Genomic DNA, 16,734 nt, shown 5'->3' with positions numbered 1-16,734 from the left:
ATTATTATTTGCGTTTACTTACCGGTGTGAGCAATGGGTAGCAGAGCAGCTTGGGTTCACAATGCCGAGTACCTGCATAGACATTTTAACGCAAATTAAACTGTCATTCCTGTCATAACACAAGCCCTTAAAATGGCAAAAACATGAATTGAAAATACCACGGTACACGAATTGCCTCATTTAGGCAAAAATAAAGTGACATAACTTGAACTCGACAAATCCACATACATAGCGTGTTAACAAGAGTTGTTAGCTTGACGTGCTAGCTGACATGTTCATCGTTGGAACGCTTCAATAACTCAAATCGTTATGTACTACTAAGTTATCTTTTTGTAAAGAATATTAAGATCCTGACTGGGCATAATTATTCCATCTTACCTCCGAAAAGCCGAATAACAACCATACGACACAGTGGACAGAAAGAGTCCAACCGAAATCTTCCCAAGGTGGCAAACATCTGGTAGTTTTAGTGCTGACGATTTAATTAGCTTTTGCGCCTTGAACATAACGATACAAACGTCATAAAAATCAAAGATTTGTCACAAGTCACCATTAATTATAACCTAAAATGACTAATACATCATTTTATTGGTGCATAAAAATACTCAAGACCGCTGTTCATACTTAAAACAAAGAAGCATTACATTTTCTCTCTGCTATCATGGGAATGCAAAATACTTTGAATGGGACAGAACGTATTACGAATCAATGAAATGCCTTGTGTCACTTTCAAAGTTGTTTTTCTCAGTTTCAACTGCCGGCTTGGGACTTGGCTCCTAAGTAAATCAAAACAAGTAAGTTAGAATTTTTCCAAAAATTAAATAAGAGTATTGCGCGTCAGGGAGTGTCACCTCTGTCAGGGATCTCTTTATTTAGATTGATGTCTGGCTTTTGTTCCAACTCCATCTTATCTTTCCTCAGCTCTCTAGTAACACAAATGTATCCAAGTAAAGCCTAAATTTATATTCCTAGAAAACCACCATCACTCATTTTCATACTTGACTTCCTTGTTGAGATCTATTTCTGTCCCCACGTTGTCACCAGAGATAAATGTATCTGCCTGAAAAAAAAAAAAAAAAACACACACCACTCAGCACACTATTCAAATATCTCACCAGTGTACACATTGTTACTTCCACCTACTTCACGTGTATGACAAATAGGTTCAGCATTGTCATTCTTCAGTACACTGCACATTTCCACAAGATCTCCAACTTTACGCTGAGAAACAAACAAAAAGAAAACATTCGAGTGAGTCGCAAATATTCACGTCGCAATTCGTACGAATCGTATTGCTTTGTAACTGGAGCGTATCGAATCGTCTCTGGATTAAATTTGATGGTATCGTGTTTAGTTTTTGTGTGGTTATGTGAACCTTGAATCTCGGCAGGTCGATGTTGGCTTGCGCGAGTTGGAGGCGCAGCTCCAGATTCTCAGAGGCCAGCTTGAGGTTTTCTTTCTGGAAGTCAGCATCACTTTGCCAGGGCGTCAAGGCGTCTTTCTTTGCCGCCTGATGCAGACGCAATGATCCTAATGCGCCAAGACTTGGGAATGAACACAAAACAAAAAAAACAAATCACAAGAGGAGTTGGACACGACTTGTTGGACATGTGCTTTTCTAAAGATCAGTTTCTCCTCCAAGGATTGGTTCTTCTCCTCGGTTAACTGGACATTCGCAGACTGCTGTTATTGCCTGCAAGATTACCTCCTTCTATTTCTTATATGCCTTCCGTCAAATATAAATAATCCAATCAACAGTCAGCATTTCAGTCGAGAGGCATCCTGCCAGAAAACAGTCAAAGAACTGAAATGGGCAAGAGTAGCACCCTCTGGTGGACAAGCTGCGCATTGACAGTCACTGCAGTAGAGTAAAAACAGCGAGTTATTTCACAGCCCAATTTTATAGAGTAGGGGATGTACTTTTGATATGGGGGAAAAAAAAAAAATGGGAACATTTTCTTCTGACACAGATGACTGGCAATGTGTCAAAATTCCCGCTGTATAGTGGCCAACTACTGGCGAGAATGTACTCAATATCTGATTTGTTTTTGCCCAAAGGGCGAGAACTCGTTTCCTAAAACTAAGGCGAGTCTGGTCTGACCTCTCTGTGTGTTATTTCCATGTTCCCCCCCCCCCCCCCCCCCCCCCCCGGCTGTGGAGTTTCTATGGCAACTCTACTTGGCCTCTTGTTCAGAGAGAGCTGGAACAAGCACATACTTGGTGGAAATGAACTGAGTCTCCTTCTCTACTGCTTGATCAGCTGTCACTCCGCTCGCCTTGGTCTTCTTCTGCGTTATGTTTTTCTCTTGCTCCAGCCTGCATCAACGCAGTCAACATGACAGTTTCTAAAAAAACTATAATAAAATTGGGATGTGTAGCTGTCAAAATGTTGGCACACTGACTTGGCATAGAGCTCTTTGATAGATATAAGCTGCCTTGACAGGAATAAGTTCTCGTGTTCCTTGTCCTTCAGAAGTTGCTTCACCTTGTCCAACCTGGACCGCCATTTCTTCGCCTCTTCCCACTGCACTACTTTTTCTTTGCTCTGTAAAAAGAAATTTCCATCGTCACGAGCCCAGCACAGTTGGAAGCAAATAATAAATGCGTCTCCTTTCACAACCTGCGCGGGGTCAACACGGCTCTTGAGTTGCTTCTCCAGCTCCTGCAACTCTTGTTCTTTCTCCTCCAGTTGAGTGCGAAGCGTTTTCTGAGCGACGAGGCCCTTCTGAAGCCTCTTGTTCAAATTGTCCACCTGAGCCCTCAGTTTGTTGTCGTTCTTCCTGCACGAATCGTTTGCCGCTTCCAGTTGCTCGCTCAGCTCCTGCACGCGATCCTGCGTAAGAGGATTGCACAATCGTTTCATCATCGGAGAACACAACTACCTTGGTGAATGAAAAGATTTGACAGGCATAATTGGAAATGTCAGCTATTTTAGGAGCTCACCTTCAGGTCTTTGGTGTGCTTGTCAAGCAACTTCTGAATGTTGAGTTTCTCCTGGGTCTGCGCGGTGTTCGCCAAGACTTGTTGTTCTGCGGCAGTCGTCATCTGGGCCCGCATTCCAATCAGAACACGGCTGAGAGCCTGAGGAAGAAAACATTACGAGAGCCGAGCTTCAAATCCATGTTTCAAAATAACTCGAATTTGGCCCCGAATGAAAATGTATCTCCGAGCCAACGTAATTAAAACCACAAGGTGACCTTGATCTGTTTCTCTTTGTGGACCAGTTGCAGCTTGAGGCGTTCAGCCGTGTTCTTCAAGATGTTGCTCGGTGACTTAACGTTAGCCTCCTTTTGGGTCTCCAGCTCGTTCTGGAGGGAGTCGATTTCCTTTTTCAAAGTTGCTATTTGGCTCGTCTGATCTTTGGTCTCAAAAATCACGTCTTCCAACTCTGCCGCGTGCGACCTCTTCAACCTGAGCCAAATTTAACAAGTTTGCACGTGAAGGCCAGCTGCGAGAAGACAAGGAAAAGAGACAATCACCTGGAGATCTCGTCGGCGTGCTTCTTGGCTTGTGTTTCCGTGGCAACCCTGTATCGCTCCGACTCAGCGGTAGATATCTTCAGCTTCCTGTTAACAGAAGCGAGCAGCACGTCTTGCTCGGCCACCATTTGTTCCAACTCGCCCACCCGATCCAGATGTTTGGCCGTCGAGGTGCTGATGCCGGGATTCTTCATCGCTTCCTGCGAAAAGGAACCAAACAAACAAAAACATTGAAGGCTGCTTTTGAATATTTAAGAGGATTTGGTTAGTTTGAGGAATATTCATTGTTTCTAAAAGTACCGCTGCCTGCCGTTTGAAACGATCCAGGGCCATGTTGTTGGTGGCGTCCAACTTCTGATACAACATCTTCATCTCCTCGGCGTGTGCCTTTATCAACTCTTCTTGATCCTGACATCAACAAACGCCATTTCAAAGGAATTAGAAAAGTTTAGAAAATACTTAACAATTCATCGCAAAAAGAAAAATCATTAAAATCGATGAAACAATTGAACGCAGCCTGACGAGTCACGTTTGTGTCAGATGTACCTTTCCCACTTGAGTCAGCTGATTCTGGTATTTTTTGATCACATCTTCTTTATTGTTGAGCCGACTTTGGAGATCTTTCACGCTCTTGTGCGCCAGCTTCAGGGCAGCCTGGCCGTCCGTCTCGTGGCTGGACTTCTCCTTTAGTTTCTGCGTGGAAAATACCAATGTAATATCACGTCAAAGCCAAAAGGTAATTGCAAAGTGTTATCGCTTGTGAGCGGGATGGGAAAGGAAACCTCCTCCAAACATCTGCAGGTTTCCGTCAACTCTCGAAGCCTCAGCTCCTGATTGTCCACCTTCCTCCTGGTCCTCTTGCTCTCCTGCTCGGCCTTCATTTTCTCCTGGAGGATCTTTGCCTGTTCCTCTTGGAGGCTGGCCACCATTTCAGTGGCATAGACCTTCAGGTTGTGCTAAGAAGGAACAGCCGGAGGTGAAAATCAGGAGCAGTTGGAGACAGTCATCATTTTCCATGTAGCTTTGTCAGACTTTACCAATCTTGCTTACATTGGCCAGCCTTTTCAGACTGGGGATGTTTGTGTTGTCTTTGCTCTTCAAGGCCCGGAGGACATCTTTAAGGGCGGCTTCCACGTCTCCTTTCTCCCCGGAGAGCTGCTCCACTTTAAAAACGACACGCATAGAAGACTTTGAAAATGCTGAAAAGGTAAGAGATTGGGATCAATGGAACCAAAATGGAGGACAAGGTTTACGTTTAAACTGGAACTGGGACTTGTTGAGTTCCGCCTCCCTCTTCGATATCGTCAACACTTCTTCACCAAGTTCAACCTGACAATGCAACGATTATTATTTTTAATAGGAGAGGATTTTTCTTTCAAAGCGCCAACCTTGGCTCGAAGCTCTTCGTGCGTGCGCGCCTTGCTGTTTCGATCAGGAGTTGGTAGCGAGGTGGTTTCGGCAGGAATCGGTGGCAAGGTGATCCGAGAAGGATTTGGTGGCCGGCTGTTTTGACAAGGAGTCGGTGGCCATTTTAGACTCCGTATAACAATGTCCTCCTCTGACATGGACAGCGGCAGCCCTGAAAAAGAGACAAGTGCGGTCAAAATACGTTTACAAAGAACAAAAATTCTCAAGACTCTCAACTTTTGTTTGAACAATTACATCTCTCAACTGAGACCATCGCTTATTTGTTTTCATTGGAAGCACCGTGTCGTTACCTTTCTGCTTGGCTAGTTGTCGGACTTGTTTCTTCATCTCCAGCCGTTCTTCCTCAAGACGTTCGATCTGAACGGGAAGTTATGTTAACCCGAAAAAAATAAATAAAAAAAAGAGAACGGTATGAAGTTTGGATCGTGCATACCTCCTTGGTGAGGACTTGATTTTCGGCTCTGTACTGCCTCCGTTGAATGCCTTTGGCTCTCCTGAACTCGCTAAGGTCAACTTCCTGGCTGGGTTGGTAGCCTTTGAAAAGAAACAAACAAGAGTCACAAGAGTCGCCTGATTGTTGACGTCGTAATGTGATTAGAAACAAACATCACCCAGTCTTTCTCGGAAGTCTTCGTTTTCTTCCGAGAGCCGCTCGATTGTTATGTACGCTTGGTTGTTCTCTTTGGTCACGGCCTCCAACTCCAACTCTCTCCTTCGGATTTGGATTTTACACTCCTTGATCTCGCCGATGGCTTCTTCCAGGCCGTAAATGCCCTGGGATACAGAAAAGGAGCCTCTCTCATGAGACACCACTGACAACTTTTGTCAGAAGAAGCGTGGAAACGATCAGACACACTGTGACAGAGACGGACGGCATCACATGAATGACTTCGATGTGTGTTGTCATCTGCTTACACGCTCATAATCTTTCAGCCGCTTAAAGACCTCTATGAGCTCTCGGTCTTTTTCCTCCAGGTGAGCTTCGGCTCGTTTCAAAGCCTCCTCCGCTTCTGCCGCTCTCATCTCGGCAGCGTCCCACTTGGACGCGAGCTCCTCCATCTTTCTCTGCTGGACCAATTCTTGAGCGCCTGTGGATGGTGTTATTAGCACAAAATTCACTTCAAGAATCATTTTCTCTCTTTTTTTTTGGAATCAGATCTTTGTTTGTTGTTTGAGTTACTCACCTTCGCTTCCCTTTTTGGGCATCTTCAGACTTTCCATGAGTAGTGTCTGCGTCTTCATTTCCTCTGTATACTGCTCCACTTGCTCTCTCAGGATCTCGATCTGTCTGTCTCGTTCCTCTACAGCCTGTAGAACATTTGTTCGTCAACGTTTGTCTTCATTCGCGGCATGTTCAGGAGCAGTGCTAGCGTACCTGCTCCAAGGCAAGATCGTTGTTTCTGTCCATGTCCAACTGGGCTAAACGCAACTTCTGCTGAAGGTCATGGATGATTTGCTGGTAGACCAAAATCTCCTCATCCTTTTCAGATAACACTTTCTGTGAAGAAGAGTCAACTCATCCATGCTCCACAACATTCATGCAGGTGAACATATTTCCTTACTTAAAACTCTTTTCTTTTGACCTTTTGGAATGAACTTGTTAGAGGTCATCATCAAGATGTTTAGATGGTTGATAAAATGGCCGCTCCAAACCCAAATGGCCGACTTACTTACTGTGTGAGTCTTTACGAGCTTCGTTTCTTTTAGGGCTTGAATTGTTCACCACCAACCTTCCATTCATCGACTTTAGCATCCACTTCTGCCATGATGGGGTCGTCCTCTTCCGTCATTTCCGTCATCTTCTGCGTCAGCTCTCTGACCTACCCGGGGAACACGTGTCAGCAACATAAAAACGTGGATTTGAGGATTTCCTTTACCTGCTGTTCGGCACGATCTCTCGCTTTCCTCAGCTGGTCCATCTCAGCGTCGCACTGGTGGACGGCCATCTTGATCTGGTTGTACTCGTCGCTCATCTTCTCCATCTCCTTGGTCGACTCCAACACACATTCCTGCATGCGGAGGTTGTCCTCCTTCAGCCGTGAGATCTCATCTTCTGCTTGCTAAAAAAAAAAATATATCAACGTAAGTCTGATGACCAATATAAGGACAAAAAAAAAGGGGTGAGCGGAGTACCTGAAGGTCGTCCAGGCACTGGGAGAGCTGGCGGGTGGCCGAGATGAGCTTTCTCTGAGTCTCGGCTTTATCCTCTTTGGACATGTCTGACTCCTTAAGCTCCAACTCTCCTTGATAAAAGTCCACATCCTGCCGGAGCTGCGTGTTCTAACCCAAGAGAGATTTACCTCTCGATGAGATCATGGCATATGACGATTCCATAAGACTTTAAATTCAAGCTCATAAAATATGTTTGGAGCAGAGTTAAGACGTTTGAATCCTGCAATTTTCTTTTTGTTGGATCATGAACTTGGGGGATTGGTCAGCCGTGTTGTATGTTGTACCTCTCTTCTCAACGTCTTCAGATCGTCTTCTGCACCTTCCGCACGCAATAATAGCTAGAGGAGAAGATACAAAAAAGGAATTGAGATTTTAATAAAGGTTCTATGATTAAGATGAACTCATGATTTATATTGTTTGCTATTGTGGGGGGGAAAAAAAACTAAATTGGAACGACCAATAATTTGAACCAGAAAACACACGGGAGCTTTTTTGTTCTTTTGACCATTTTTCATTTCCTGCTAATAAATCCTCTGAATGACAACGCGACAATTTGAAATGTGTAAATGATGCTGTCATACCTTCTCCGACATCTCCTTCTCTTTTTTGACTTCCTTCTTCAGCTGGTTGACCATCTCCTCCTTGCGCACCAGCTGGGCCTTCAGCTGCCGCATCTCGTTCCTCAAGAAGCGGTTCTCTGGGCCACTGCCGGCGTACTTACGTGTAATATAGAGCGGCAACATATGAATGATAAAAATCCCAGAGATATGAGTGTCCTCTAGAGACTCACCGTTAGTTCTTCCTCTAATCTGGACACTTTGGCGATAAGCGCGTTTTCTATACGGCGCAGAAAAGTCATGAGAACCAATGCTTGGAATTTGATTTAGAAATTCATGGAAGATACAAACCATTTTTCTCTTGTTCTTCAACTAACTGTTCGGCCAAAGTCGCTTCCTGATGTTTCATCTGAGGAGACAGCATTTGAAATACATGCTATAGTTCTACAACTTTTTATCCCCGCAAAAATCGATATATTAAATATATGGTCTCTCTACATTGCGGATTTCCACTTATGGTTATACAAGTTCCTTTTTCGTGTCTATTTGAGGTGAAACAACAAGACCTGGCGTAAATCAGTGGATGAAATCCATTATTTTAATGAAGTGTGAATGAGGTGGACACGCAAGAGATAAGAGCACATAAAGTAGAAGACCTTGAGCAGGGATTGAAACACTCGCAGTATGTGTACAACATCTTCCTGAGCTCGGTGCTCCACCTCCCACTTTTTTGGCTGCAACACAAACACAATAAACAGACCAAAGGAAAACTTGGCGGTCACATTTCATGCTTCCAGTGACCCGATCAAATGTTTCACTTAAACTTGCGAATGATTTTAAACGCCAGCAGCCATGTCAAAATATGACGAGTGGGGAAGATGATGTACAGGTTATGGCGACCTTTAAGGAACTTGCGCTGAGAAAAATCAGCAAGTACAGTGGTACTTCACGTTGTCTAGCTCACAGCTGCACACACCTTGAAGTAATAGCAAACACGTGCGGGGTCACAAATTCACAACTTGATGACCAAGTCAATCTGCGTCTAGTTACCGACGTGAGAAGGTTGATGACACTGTCCAGTTCATCCTTATAACATTCATGGAGGGTCGCCGGGTCCAACTTCTTCACATCGTCCCACTCCGTAGCAGCTGGCATCTTGAGTCTTAAAATGGTCCAATCAAAGGGGAATAAATGAAAATATTTATATTTTATTTTCTATTTCATCAAATAATTTAGCACACTAAGCACATTTTCAACAAAACATGGTGCTTGACCTGTGTTATTGCGGCTTTGTCTTTATGACATCATGCAGCTGGTAAAATTGATGTCATTCCTTTGAAATGAGGAAAAAAAAAAACACAAAAAACTTTAAGCATACAGTAATGCCACACCAGGCACACCTTACAAGTTTGTCTTCATGACAAGCACCTAACAAAATATGGTTTGATATTTACATATTTTTGGTTATGAGCTTGGTCATACAGTAAATTAAATTGATCAAGTCAAAGGTTTTTATGTAATATGGCGCGCAAGTCTTTTGTTTAGCCTAGCTGTCTTAAGCTAGCTACAGTAGTAAAACCCTTACACAAAATCAATACCTTTAATATTACACATTTTAACATTTTTTTTAAATAGTTTTATCAACTCTTATGTTTGTTAAGTGTCTAATATAGTGTTATTCAAAGGCTGTACTACCTTTTCAGTGACAATTTCTAGCAAAATTGCTACACAGTGCATGAACGACATTAAATGAACCATATAGCTATTTTGTAATCTTTTTTTTTTTTAATCGTATACCCCACTTAATCGTGATTCACCATGCGTGAACATAGTCTGGCTCCTTGCGAGGTTGTTACTCGAGAAATCAAGTTAGTAAACTCCTTAAAATGACGCATCGCTAATTGCAGTCATATTTAACAGCTGATCTTCTGCTAACGTTTAAATGCTCAAATTATACTAAATGCCCAACTTAGTGAACGTCATTGTGTCACGTTATAATAACTTGAAGTGGTTAATATGAAAAATAAGACACTGGTACGATGACTTTAAGTTGTCCTGTTACCGCCAAGTTTGGAACTTTATTTAATTGTATATCAAATCAAATTCCCCCTTTAAAATGCATGGAAAGGCAAACTCACAGTCCACAATTATTATTTTTTGGGATCGAGAATAACAACACTGTATTGTATAATGAATTGCATATTAAAACCCGCAAATATATACACAACCTGTTTTTTTTTAATTGTAGATATTGTAGCCTACTGTACGGCGCACCACCGCATTTAATGTGGCCCTTGAAAACAATCGACTACGTTTCAATACTAAATTTGCAAATTGTCTTCACTTTAAAAATAGATATTGCTATCAATTTTCATAACCATTCATCCTTTTCAAATATTAGAACACATATATATACACAAATCGTACGTATAAACGTTTTGGGGTTGTCAATTTGTCACAGGTTTTCAAGCATTTGGCACTGTCCAATATTTATAAGTTACAACAATTTTCCAACTTGTCAAACCAATGTGGTACACTTTAAACATCACTTGTGTGTCAAATTAGTGAGCTATGCCTGTCAAATAATCATCAAACATATTTTCCTAGGCAGGCTCAAGGGAGCCGCTCCAAGTTGACCTCAAGAAAGAAACGACAGTGATTTACGACAGCTTCGAATCTGGCAAATGCAGTTAGAATTTATCGGCAGATTGAGGGAATTTGTCTTCATTTGAGGGCAAGGTCAAATGAAAATCTATTCCAGCAAAAGCCGAGTGTTGAGAGATGATATCCAGAGTGGAGTACAGTGAAGAGGGAGTACATCATGTCAAAGAATCACATTGAGACGCTGACATTTACCCTAAGAGCAATACTGTTTGTAAATCGAAACAGGGTAAACCGTGAATTGGGGGGAAAAAAATGAATATAGTGCAATATGCATATTGCATGGGCCAATGTTGCGATATCTATATTTTTTTTCAATATATCGTGAAGTCCTACTTGAAAACATTGTAGTCATGCACAAATCAGAATACTTGTAGGTTTTGCTGCAGCAGACTGAAAGTAGTCACTCCACAATGTTGTGTATGTCCATGGTTACGTTCCAGCAACTTCAGTCCAGTCTTCCTCTTTTCCTACATTCTGTGGATATAGCATCTTTATTAAATTAGCATTCCGAGGTAAAACAATCCGACAAAGTTGGGTGTGTTAACAATGAAGCAAGCAACCTGTCTTATTTGTTGGGGCTCAATCTACCGTATACGTATTTATTCCTGGCAGCCGAGTTTGACAAAAATACATACCGTATTTGATTTGTTTGTAATGCTAGGCTTGTTGAAAGCGAAATGAAGAGCGTGAATGCTTGTCAGCTTTTGAATATGTTGTGGACTTTGTATTCACAAGTCAAAGTGGATGTCACGCAGGCGGCTGAAACGGCGTCCATTGAGGTGGGACAGTGACACGAACAGAGTCTTGCTGCTGTCGCCCGCTGCCACCGTTGTCCCACCTACGTGGACCACCACCGACTTGTTGCCCAAGTAAGTGTCCTCTGCTGGCCACTCCAGGCCCAGGTGATGGCGGTGAACCTGCCGAGACAAATCATATCCTCAAAATATGATGACGAGCAATGACAGCTTGCGTCGTAGCCGCGCCGCCTCACCTTAAAGAGCGAGCCATCGTCGCAATGCCACACGATACCCTCCACGAGGCCCTCGTCGCTGCTGCGGAACCACGAGTAGAGCTGTTGGAAGTCCACCGGTGGCGGGTTTTGGACGCGGACGCTCCCGTGGGATACCAGCAAGTGGATGGGTTGCTTCTTGCTTCCCAGGCCTGTCACAACATGGTCATGAATTAAAATGATTGTCATGAAAAAAAAAAGGTGGTCATAAATCCATCCATCCATACATACTAAACAACTTGAGTCATAAATCAACGACTACCGTAAGGGTTTCCATTGACGTTGGTCCCGATAAGCTCCAGAGTTTGTTCTTGGAGGTCTGTTAGCGGCACAGCGGCTATTTCCAATGTGTCGTAGTCGTTGGTACCAACGGGACGGAGCAGCAGCACAGTCCCCACGCCATAATCCACCACAGACGAGTGCCAACAGTACTGCTTGATGCCATCTTCCACCGGAACCCAACCTGGAATACGTTGTGTTGATGTTTTGTGTAATCTCAGCGGAAAAATTCTTTAATGCCTTTTATGTAGCCGTTCCATAACATCAGCAGACCTGGAATGTGTCCGTGTTCATCCGGGACAGGATGACCGTTGTGATGTTTGACCCGATGAGCCGGGATCCACGTGTCCGGCACCGTTTTAAAGTCCTCTTCTACATTCCACGTAAAACCTGGAAGAAAACCCACAATAAAATTTCTGAACAGACACGTAATCTACGAGCTACCGCAAAATCTCAATACAATTTCTGTCCAAATTAGATTATGTGTGACTGGACCGCATAAAAGTGGTCATGAATCAACATCAACCTGTCTATAACGAGGACTGACAAACAGTAGATAATCACAATATCATATTTTTTCTAAGAGATTCCAGCATTAGCGTTGGCTTATGACATTCAGTATGTTTACCTTTGGAGCTCCTGTGAGAGTATTGGTATTTCTTAAATCTCTTCTCTGCTTGTTTATTGGCTTTCCTATCCAGCCGAGCCCAGAGATGCAGTTTCCCTTAAAAGGCGAAGTGGGAGGAAAAAAAAAAAAAAAAGAGATCTTTCACCACAACTGGACAGAATGTGAATTGGGTTTTCATCAGAATTTGTTACCTTTGTAGTGTGTAACATAGCAACAGGTGCCGTCCAGTTTCTCTGTGGCCAATGCGCTGTTTATGTCTGCTTCCACTACAGCGGGGTTTAACATAGTAGTGGCGACCATTTGGAATGGCTAAAAAATAGATGACAATTACTGCTTCAACAAGCCGACATTTTCTTATCCTTTACCTCCGTGTGATATTATTTAGCAGCGCTAAATCGAACGTCAATATCGGCTAACACATCGTCATGCACACTCACTTGGCAGTCACGTTTTCTGGACGGTTCATCTTTGACTTCGGTGATAAAAACACAAGATACTTTCTGCTGGACTGAGCCGAGACGTCGCATAGTGCCACCCGTGCCCAGAACATTAATGCAAATATGGAATTATATTGTAATACATCAGAATATCGGGAGGGGTCTTTGTATTTTGATTGAAAGCCAGCGCGAGTCGTATTTCCGGACACGTGACGTCCTCATCTTCTTCGACGATTTGTAGTGGTGTAGTTTTACGTCATTTTTTTTCTTGCATCACAGACGAACGAAGACCTACGCAAATATGTTTTGGTTCATATATTTTTTAATTTAGAAGAAAAAAATTAAGCAATGGTATTTCATAAGACTCCGGTGTTAGAGGGAAAGTAATAGTTGTATTTATTATTTTGTGTGACATGTATTTCCGGACACGTGATGCACTTTCACTGTCTTGGGTCTCTGCCCCCTCAAACTCAATTTAAGCAATATCAAGCACTAAAAGTCAGTCTGTCAGTGATTCACATTTATATGGATGTCAAGAGTTGTTTTCAAGACATTTATCGACATTAGTTTCTTGAAGTAGCAAATTGCAATCAAGCAGATGAATTAGAAAAGTGAAAATTGTGACTGCATTACACTCTCACATAATCAAGTTGATTTTTATTTAGGTGTCCTGTTTCTCAATGAGCGAGCAAGTAATGCAGTTTTACAGACACAGCAATAAAAGAAATTATTCTCGCTGTAAATGGCAATTGTATGGATAATATATTTCCAATTATACTGTTTTTGTACTTATTTATTTCCTAGAAAATCATATTATTAACAACATTAAGTACACCCACATAATGTAATAAAATATTTTTTTTTTTATTAAGACTGACTGTCAGAAAAGTATCATTCCTAATGTAACAATATGTTTACGACACTGTGATGTTTCTCATTTGTGGGTTCACACATAGCATGATATCACTGGAAAACCTTGTATCTCTTTGCTCCTCGTCTTCATCCTCCTCCTCCTCCACATAGTCATTGTGTGCTCTGTGAAGGTTCGTGCGGCTGTCTGTGGGCTTCCACATCTCTGCCTCCACATCATCCCCCTGCAGGGCCTGCGACCTACAGGACCCACTTTTCCTTTCATGGGGCGAAAAAAAAGTAGTTTTGTCATATTTTAGCATTTTCCTAAATATTTTTGTTTCATATTTTGTATCAATTTGGAAAATCTTCTTAAAATGTGCACCGGCATACTTATAAATTGAATATAGGTGACATACAAAGTGACAATATGTCAGCAAGACAGCAAAATCTTGAATAGCTACTAATGCTAATCTGAATTAAACTCACAGTTTGTAGTAGTAACACGACACCCCGGCCACCGTCACCATGAGGAATACTATGCCGAGGACAATGAACACCATCCAAACAACTGAAAAGACAGACTTTAGTTCAATGAGAATTTCAAGGATAAAATCCGACAGTGTGTTTTAACTTTTTCTTAGATTTTTTTGAAAGGAAAAAAAAACCTAACATACAAAAACACTACAAAGCAAAATATCACACAAAGATTACATTAAAACAAACAACTTGTCAATAAATGACAAGCATTCACTTCACTGTTTCTGGACCGTACCTCTCGAGGGGGCCTTAACGGGTCTCTGGGTTTGCTGATTGGAAGCATGAGTCGGAGTCGAGGTGAAGGATGAGCGGGAGGAAGAGGAAGTGGGCCGTGAAGTGATGACATGAGAAGGAAAAGCATGATTTGAAGAGGCAGAGGAGGAGGGATGGTGGGTAAGAGATGGAGAGATGGTGGAGGAGATAGGGACCGGGTGGGACGCTGGGGGCGCTTTTACGGCTGTAGTTGGTGAAGGTGCCGATGTGGACGGAGTTGCATTGGGCGAGGATGTTGGCGTGGTGGCTGTGGAGGACAAAAAGTGCTTTGCATTATGTTAGTTAGTTTGTGGCATGTTTAGATTAGCCGCCACCTGTCGCAGTGAAGCAGAAGACGGCGAAAGCCTGATCCGTCCCGGCGTTCCACTTGACCAATCCAGTTTTCCCGTTTCCGCACTTATTGCTCGCTGTAAGTCGCGGGATGACGGCCACCTGTTCCGCCACCCAGCCAAACCTGGAAAGATGTCACACATGAGTATAACATACTTTATGATTTGATGTAGTTTGTCACACTTTTGTTAGATTTATCCCAAAGGTGGGCAACATAAGGGCCGTGAGCCACCTACGGCCCACCAGAGCGTTTGATCGGACTCGTCAAGCAATTCAGTGAAACACATATTGAAAAGTTTTTTTTTTTAATTACGTGAGTTTAAAAACATTTTGACATTTGTATGTTAAAAAGAAATGTTTGGGGTCAAAAGGTCATATTGATCAAATAAAGACAGATCTTGAAAGTGAACATCAAAGCGGTTAAGCAATTCTTAAAAACAAAACTGAATGGCAATAAAGTTAGCCAATCCACATACTTGCAGGTCTGCAGTCCATGTCGCAATGCCTCCTCCACGTTGGCGACGGTCGCCATGGTAGCGTGACGCGAGTGACAAGCGGCGGGCGCAGCGGTAAAGTTGAAAGTGTAACCTCCACCTTCCATAACTAGGAAAACCCCAGCGGCGCTCTGACCTTTGGAGACTCCAAACACAACGGATAGACAATAGGTTTGGATTCACATCTGACACTCGACAAAATCCGGTATCGATCCCAATACTCATTCTCATTGTTCGATCATCACCTGAGCCCTTCGGCGCAGCGAAGCCAAAAACATGAGTGATTGACAGGACACATTTGAGACTCAAATAAAACTGTAGCATTTTAGAAATGCATACTTTATTTATGTATTATTATTATTATTATTATTATTATTCTTTATTTATTTAATTATTCTTTCTGTTTGTTGGTTTATTTATTTATTTATTTATTTATTTATTTATTTTGTATGGACTTATATATGGGCACTTTAAAGGGTTATTTGTTTTGCTTATTTTTCTTTTTTGTTTTGGATGTTCAAAATAAAGATATCAATTAAATAATCATTAAACAAAACATCATAATAAAGAAAAAAACTGTTCAGTCAAGTATACATGCAGCATCAAGTATCAAACAACTGTGTGCCCAATAAAGTTTCAGAAAGCGTTAAAGCATCTCTTGATATTCATGCAGCCATTGACACAATCATTACATAGCATAAGGCATTTATCCAGGTACCTTTGAGGAGCGCGGAGGTGAGCGTCAGCGTCAACAAGCAAGTCAACATTTTGGAACCGGTCACGTTCACCACTACCACAATGTTCTGTCGCGCCAGAACACAAAGGCAATGGGGCGGGCAAAAAAGAAACAAAAAAACAGCGTAGCGAACCCGACAGATAACGAGAGGAAAAGGGAAGTGAAGGTCAAATCTGCAGCGTGGCCCCTTTAACCAGATAACCGACGAGACCTCCATCGCTAACCGTCTTGCTGTGTTTCACACATTGTCACAAATTTGTCTTTAAACTCGTTTCCGGCTTAAGCACATCATCAAAGTATGATAATAAAGTCTGTTTGCAAATCAGGAATTTATTTTTCTTTCCTGGTATTTTTTATGCTTGGTCAGCACCAGAGGTCTGTTGGGAAAACTGGAATTACCGCCGGAATGTTCCCGGGGTCCCGTGGTTCCTCTCACTTTAACACTTAAGTTCATCTGGGAGGTGGACCAAAATACTTTTCTCACAGAAGCTTTTCAAAAGCATCGTTCTGGTGATAGTATCTAAAATATTACTAAGGCTTGAACGATTAATTGCTTGATGTTACGCAAGACATTTGATTTTTTTGTTGATTTTTCTCTCGGTTGTGACATTAAATATTCGAGGATTGCAAAAGTCAAATGTTCGGCCTGTAATTCATATCTTTATTGTCGGGACCAAAAGATTCACGAGACATTGTTTAAAATGAATTGACCGATTAATCGGTCATTGGAAATGTGTTGCATTGTTCTAATAAAAAAAAAAAAATGGCCAGGAACTATTGTAATATATTTTAAGTGTGATTTCAAAGCAATGTCTTTGGGGTTAATGAAGCTTTTACAACGAGGACAGTTCAAGTTCTC

The 16,734-nt window shown here is 42.2% G+C and overlaps 4 protein-coding genes across 6 annotated transcripts in view; all 4 read right to left on the bottom strand.

Moving 5' to 3' along the window:
* tmtc3 (transmembrane O-mannosyltransferase targeting cadherins 3) overlaps positions 1-470 on the bottom strand; it is a 31,653-nt gene extending 31,183 nt beyond the window's left edge. Inside the window, exons 1-2 of the mRNA XM_085915466.1 lie at positions 379-470; positions 23-72 (exon numbers count right to left, since the gene is read on the bottom strand). The gene's annotated coding sequence lies outside the window, so the exon portion shown is untranslated. The remainder of the gene's footprint in view (positions 1-22; positions 73-378) is intronic.
* A 99-nt stretch (positions 471-569) lies between these two features.
* Positions 570-8,998, bottom strand: LOC147055386 (centrosomal protein of 290 kDa-like). Of its 2 annotated transcripts, XM_085915464.1 has the most exons (33): positions 8,911-8,998; positions 8,687-8,798; positions 8,293-8,370; positions 7,988-8,045; positions 7,870-7,916; positions 7,661-7,795; positions 7,364-7,417; positions 7,041-7,187; positions 6,785-6,967; positions 6,638-6,727; positions 6,283-6,405; positions 6,092-6,215; positions 5,823-5,995; positions 5,519-5,681; positions 5,341-5,441; positions 5,198-5,264; positions 4,868-5,058; positions 4,733-4,808; positions 4,530-4,642; positions 4,262-4,435; positions 4,026-4,172; positions 3,780-3,887; positions 3,480-3,679; positions 3,198-3,411; positions 2,944-3,081; positions 2,621-2,833; positions 2,403-2,545; positions 2,218-2,316; positions 1,376-1,544; positions 1,144-1,221; positions 999-1,060; positions 852-925; positions 570-776 (listed from the first exon to the last, which is right to left on the bottom strand). In XM_085915464.1, the coding sequence occupies exons 2-33, from the start codon at positions 8,789-8,791 to the stop codon at positions 751-753; spliced, it is 3,873 nt and encodes a 1,290-aa protein (XP_085771590.1). In that variant the 5' UTR covers positions 8,792-8,798; positions 8,911-8,998; the 3' UTR covers positions 570-750. The 2 variants fall into 2 exon arrangements, with proteins under 2 accessions (XP_085771590.1, XP_085771591.1); XM_085915465.1 differs by lacking the exon at positions 8,911-8,998 and having other exon boundaries at positions 8,293-8,612; positions 8,691-8,786.
* A 772-nt stretch (positions 8,999-9,770) lies between these two features.
* rlig1 (RNA 5'-phosphate and 3'-OH ligase 1) lies at positions 9,771-12,865 on the bottom strand. Of its 2 annotated transcripts, XR_015066538.1 has the most exons (8): positions 12,654-12,865; positions 12,408-12,525; positions 12,217-12,312; positions 11,862-11,978; positions 11,572-11,772; positions 11,292-11,461; positions 10,936-11,217; positions 9,771-10,774 (listed from the first exon to the last, which is right to left on the bottom strand). XR_015066538.1 is itself a non-coding variant. In XM_085915376.1 (7 exons), the coding sequence occupies exons 1-7, from the start codon at positions 12,741-12,743 to the stop codon at positions 11,029-11,031; spliced, it is 981 nt and encodes a 326-aa protein (XP_085771502.1). In that variant the 5' UTR covers positions 12,744-12,865; the 3' UTR covers positions 9,771-11,028. The 2 variants fall into 2 exon arrangements, 1 of the variants encoding a protein (XP_085771502.1); XM_085915376.1 differs by having other exon boundaries at positions 9,771-11,217.
* Positions 12,866-13,308: 443 nt separating this feature from the next.
* On the bottom strand, positions 13,309-16,297 carry lyve1b (lymphatic vessel endothelial hyaluronic receptor 1b). Its single transcript, XM_085914379.1, has 6 exons — positions 15,858-16,297; positions 15,122-15,284; positions 14,630-14,769; positions 14,278-14,562; positions 13,992-14,073; positions 13,309-13,781 (listed from the first exon to the last, which is right to left on the bottom strand). Exons 1-6 carry the CDS (start codon positions 16,090-16,092, stop codon positions 13,568-13,570), a joined length of 1,119 nt encoding a protein of 372 aa, XP_085770505.1. The 5' UTR covers positions 16,093-16,297; the 3' UTR covers positions 13,309-13,567.
* Between the last annotated feature and the right edge of the window lie 437 nt (positions 16,298-16,734).

This window comes from Syngnathus leptorhynchus, chromosome 6, assembly GCF_054491065.1.
Source record: "Syngnathus leptorhynchus isolate UIUO chromosome 6, UIUO_Slep, whole genome shotgun sequence".
Lineage (NCBI taxonomy): Eukaryota > Metazoa > Chordata > Actinopteri > Syngnathiformes > Syngnathidae > Syngnathus > Syngnathus leptorhynchus.
Note: the sequence above shows the minus strand (reverse complement) of the source record. Positions and strands in the feature narration are given on the sequence as shown.

What these genes read in the sequence shown, in the direction of transcription:
- LOC147055386 (XM_085915464.1), bottom strand. Translation starts at nt 8,791, where the DNA reads ATGCCAGCTGCTACGGAGTGGGACGATGTGAAGAAGTTGGACCCGGCG. An exon ending in AGACTTCCGAGAAAGACTGG is followed by an intron (nt 5,442 to 5,518) that starts GTGATGTTTGTT and finishes TTCTTTTCAAAG; the next exon opens with GCTACCAACCCAGCCAGGAA. An exon ending in ACAACTAGCCAAGCAGAAAG is followed by an intron (nt 5,059 to 5,197) that starts GTAACGACACGG and finishes TCTCTTTTTCAG; the next exon opens with GGCTGCCGCTGTCCATGTCA.
- rlig1 (XM_085915376.1), bottom strand. Translation starts at nt 12,743, where the DNA reads ATGCGACGTCTCGGCTCAGTCCAGCAGAAAGTATCTTGTGTTTTTATC. An exon ending in CCAGAAAACGTGACTGCCAA is followed by an intron (nt 12,526 to 12,653) that starts GTGAGTGTGCAT and finishes TCTATTTTTTAG; the next exon opens with CCATTCCAAATGGTCGCCAC. An exon ending in CTCTCACAGGAGCTCCAAAG is followed by an intron (nt 11,979 to 12,216) that starts GTAAACATACTG and finishes GTTTTCTTCCAG; the next exon opens with GTTTTACGTGGAATGTAGAA.
- lyve1b (XM_085914379.1), bottom strand. Translation starts at nt 16,092, where the DNA reads ATGGAGGTCTCGTCGGTTATCTGGTTAAAGGGGCCACGCTGCAGATTT. An exon ending in CACCTCCGCGCTCCTCAAAG is followed by an intron (nt 15,285 to 15,857) that starts GTACCTGGATAA and finishes TTGTGTTTGGAG; the next exon opens with TCTCCAAAGGTCAGAGCGCC. An exon ending in CGTTAAGGCCCCCTCGAGAG is followed by an intron (nt 14,074 to 14,277) that starts GTACGGTCCAGA and finishes CTGTCTTTTCAG; the next exon opens with TTGTTTGGATGGTGTTCATT.